The 4,689-nt window shown below is 44.0% G+C and overlaps 1 protein-coding gene across 1 annotated transcript; it reads left to right on the top strand.

The window, feature by feature from the left end:
* Nucleotides 1-714: 714 nt before the first annotated feature.
* Nucleotides 715-1,698, top strand: LOC108394405 (olfactory receptor 7A17-like). The gene has a single exon (XM_073220992.1). The coding sequence runs from the start codon at nucleotides 730-732 to the stop codon at nucleotides 1,696-1,698; it is 969 nt and encodes a 322-aa protein (XP_073077093.1). The 5' UTR covers nucleotides 715-729.
* Nucleotides 1,699-4,689: the final 2,991 nt, after the last annotated feature.

Below are 4,689 nucleotides of genomic sequence, written 5' to 3'. Positions count from 1 at the left end.
TGAAATTAAAGCAGCATTGAGGACAGGTGGTATTTCACAATGTATTGACACCACCCCATCACTCCCTCTGTCACCCATTCTCCTGACACACTGGCTTCTTTTTGAGCCTTGATTTTCTGAAAGAAACACCTTCCTCAGGGCTTGCACATTGGCCATTCTCTCTGCCAGGCACACTCTTCCCCATATAACATCCTGTATTCAGCCCTCTCTTTTTTGAGGTATCTGTACAGTGTCACCTTTTCTGCCCAGTTTTGACTGAACACTCATTGACACATAACACCTCCCATCTTCTCTCTCCTTTATGCCTGCTTTCATTTCTTCATGGTCTCCGTCACCAACCCACAATTATTTAATGCTTGCATATATTTTAATCCTCACACCATCATAGAATATAGGGACTTTTGCTCTTCAGCACCCTCTCATTTATGACGAGAACATGCTTAGAACATGACCTGCACTCAATATATATTCCTCACATGCATTAAATAGTTTATATTTAAAACTATAAAATAATACCTGGCCTTTGAAGAAACTTTTGATGTGGAGATGAATATGCCTATTTGGAGATGATTTGGGGGAAGCCCCCAAGGGATCCATATGCATATACTAAATATTGAAATTAGTTACTTGAATATACAATATAACTGTAGCATTTCAGTGAGTGGGTAATGCCTATTTGTGTGAAAATTAATCATGTTATTTTTTTCTTCTGGCAGTCATCTCCACAACATGGACCCAGGGAACCTTACAGGGGTTTCAGGATTTATTCTTCAGGGACTTTCAGAGGATCCAGAACTGCAGCCCCTCCTATTTGGGATTTTCCTCTCCATGTACCTGGTCACTGTGTTTGGGAACATGCTCATCATCTTGGCTGTCAGCTCAGACTCCCGCCTGCACATACCCATGTACTTCTTCCTCTCCAACCTGTCCTTTGTGGACATCTGTTTACCTTCCTCCATCATCCCAAAGACACTGCTGAACATCCAGACCCAGAGCAAAACCATATCCTATGCAGGCTGTATCACACAGATGTATTTTTTCCTGCTCTTTGCAGGATTGGATAACTTCCTCCTGACTGTGATGGCCTATGACCGGTATGTGGCCATCTGCTGCCCCCTGCACTACAAGGTCATCATGAACCCCCAGTTCTGTGGACTTCTTGTCCTGGTGTCCTGGATCATGAGTGTCCTGCATTCCTTGTTACACAGCTTAATGATGTTGCAATTGGCCTTTTGTACAGACATGGAAATTCCCCACTTTTTCTGTGAACTCAGTCAGATGCTCCAACTTGCCTGTTTTGACACCTTTCTCAATAACATGATGATATATTCTATATCAGCACTGCTGGTTGGTGGCCCTATTGCTGGCATCCTTTACTCTTACTCTAAGATAATTTCCTCCATATGTAGAGTCTCATCAGCTCAGGGCAAGTATAAAGCATTTTCCACCTGTGCATCTCACCTCTCTATTGTCTCCTTATTTTATTGTACAAGCCTAGGTGTGTACCTCAGCTCTGCTACTACCCAGAGCTCACATGCAGTTGCAACAGCCTCAGTGATGTACACTGGGGTCACACCCATGCTGAACCCCTTCATCTACAGCCTCAGGAATAAAGACATAAATGTGGCCCTGAAAATACTTTTTCAAAAGGAAAATATTCAATGGCCCATTGACCTGGGTCTGAGGAAATGCCCATGATGACAGGGCACAAAGCCTGGGACAAATATTGCCTTTCTTTGACCATATTGGGGAAGCTGAACATGCAGTTTTATCTTTTTCCTGGAATTTCTATTTATAAGACTTATACTTCTCTGCACAATTTAGGTAACTGTCTTTGTTAAACTTTGTGATCATTCTGATTTCCAAGAGATATCCCCTTTGTCATTTTCCTACACATGCCTTTTGGATGTGAAATATTTGGCAATTCCTCATTATAACAATGAACTACATGGATCTCTTCAGAGTAATTTATTCTGAAGTGAAATGTCATATTAAGTATCTTTTTGACAAAAGGATAGTCATGAGTTGTACTACTTCAATGCAAAAAAATAACTCAACTCTTGTCAATGGGAGCTATTTATATAACTTTTTCTTAAATGAAAATCTGAGACCACCATTTTTCACTTTTGAGAATATCATTTCTACATATATCACTTCTTTAATTGCTGTTTTTGTAGTGTGGAACTTAAATGCTGGTTGTGATAGCCGATAGTTTATTTTAATAATTAGAATCCTGTTCTGTTACACAACTTGTGTCCACTGTGCCTATCATGATCACTGGCAAAATTCTGCAATAAAAATACATGTTGCCAGGTGAAATCTACAGAGAAAGACAAACATGAATAAATAAGTTGACATAATATAGCCTTAGAGTCAGAGTTGACCTTGAGACAGGGATCGTGTGTGTAGTCAGAGTAGGGTGAGGGCCACCAGGAAAAGCAGGGTGGAATATTTACAGTCAGAGCAATGTAACAATGGGCAAATAAATCCCTACTGAAACTCTGTGCTAAGCATTATGGAAAGTCAAGGTCACACTAATTCTCTAGGGTCAAGATATAGACATCTTCAGTGAGATCAGTTAAAGGTCAAAAGGCCAGGAGCAACTTGGCCTGGGATGTTTGAGTTTTCTACAAGGTTTTAGCACAACCCCATGACTGCTGTCAGCCCTAGCAATCAGACTATGACCCAGCCCACCTTGAGGACAAGCGCTGGTGGTACAAGTTCACACCCCTAAGTCTTTTTTTATTGTGCTCAAAAAGTTCTCAATTGCCTATAAAACCCCTAGACAACACACCATCACAGACTCTCTTTTCCCCTCCTGGCATGAGCTGGGAGCTCTGTCCTTTCACTTTATCTCTAAATAAAAGCCTGTACCTTGCTCTCCTACATTGAGTGTTTGTGAAGCTCATTCTTCAGCTTTGTGAACAAGAACCCCGGCATCATCTTTGGGGGCTCATCTGGGATAGATTTGGAAGTAAGTATCAGCATCCAAGACTGTCTTTTCTTTCACTGTCCTTATAGTTGGAAGCCATCTATGGCACACAGCATTGGGCACTCGTCAGCCACTTAAATGGGACTAGCCTGGCTGCTGATCTCAAAGTCTCAAGTGACAGGTTCCTCTGTGTCTTCCTCAGTGGATCCCCCATATCCCTTGGGAGCTGGAAAAGTCACCTGAGTGGAGGCCAGGATTCCCCTTTAGAGGCATCTCCTTGGATGCGAGGGACTGAGGAAGGCCGTAGGCACCTGCGAGAGTCTAGGCTGAGGCTGCGCTTCAGCAGCTTCTCAAAGGCCCATGTGTCTGACAGACCCCGACAGCCCAACTGGTTATCCATGAGGAGTGTCTCTCTGTCTCAGTCTCTGACTTCCAGCCTGCTTCTTCAGGCTTCCCTGGCCTCTCAGTGAGCCAGGGGGCATTCCTAACTCTCTCCTAACTTCATCAATTTCATGGAACCCAATGCTCACCACCACAAGGTAGGAGATTTATGCTTTGTTCTTATTCCTAACTAAATGCTGTACTTTTTATCTGATAAAAAGATGTCTGGGCATCCGTTAGCCACTTAAAAGACAATTAGTGTTGACTACCAGTTTTAAGTCTCAGGTGAAAGGTTTCCTGGTGTCTGCTGCTCCTTAATCCCCCACCTCCAGATGGACAGGAATGTCGTGGAATGGCTGAGCTGATTTCCTACTTTCCTCCTCTAATCTGCAGACTCCGAGGGCAGACTGGACTAGTAGACAGTGGTCCTTCGATCTCGGCTCTGGCTCATTGATCCAATGGCCCTGAGTGAACCTCCAGCTAGGCTGCTGCCTATGTGAGAGTCGCAGATGACCCTCCACAACCTCTTGTCTTACAGATCAGATTTGTTATAGTGGGTGACTGGCTAAATAATTCTCAGGCAGTGACAGAAACTGGTGTTTGAATATAGACACCGCCCTCCATAACCATACATGTAAATGGCCCCATTTAAATTCTAGCCATGGCTCTATTCTATTGATCTCTGTTCCTTGGAGGCAGTCTTCCTGGAGCTATGGAAATTCCTTACCTGCAGCCCAAGTATACTATGCTAAAGCCTGTGCTGAGAAACTAGGGTCTGGATCAGGACTCCCAGAGGCATAAAGTAAGAGCATACTGGTGAGGTCCCCACTAGATCCAGAGCTCTGAAGCAGCTCTTGCTTAGTGTGGGAAGGCAAGAGGGAAATCAAGGCAAGGTACAGGCCATGCTGGTAAGGAGTGGTTAATCCCAGTAGGCTGGAGAGGGGTTAACTAATCACTGTCACTCAGGCTCCAAGGCGAGGGGACTCCCTCACAGAGAGAGAGGCTGATCAGGTGCTTTACACTCATCTTTCTCTCTCCCTCTCTCTTCCAGATGGGAGCATCTTCTTCAAGTCTAAAGTCAGACACGCCTCTGGCATACATTCTGAAGAACTGGGAGCAATTCAATCCCCAGACCCTGAAGAAGAAGTGCCTTATCTTCTTCTGCACACAAGCCTGGCCTCAGTACAAACTCTCTGATGGAGAGGCCTGGCCTCTGATGGAAGCATACGGTATAATAAGGTCATGCAGCTAGATTTATTTTGCCACAAGAAAGGGAAATAGTCAGAAATCCCATATGTACAGGCCTTCTTTGCCCTTAGGGATAGTAAAGGACTATGCCAGAAAGGTGGAATAATTCCAGACCCTACTCTAAACCC

This window comes from Manis javanica, chromosome 13 (assembly GCF_040802235.1).
Source record: "Manis javanica isolate MJ-LG chromosome 13, MJ_LKY, whole genome shotgun sequence".
NCBI lineage: Eukaryota > Metazoa > Chordata > Mammalia > Pholidota > Manidae > Manis > Manis javanica.
This window is presented reverse-complemented; position numbering and strand designations above follow the sequence as displayed.

Coding starts and splice junctions, on each gene's coding strand:
- LOC108394405 (XM_073220992.1), top strand. CDS start 730: ATGGACCCAGGGAACCTTACAGGGGTTTCAGGATTTATTCTTCAGGGA.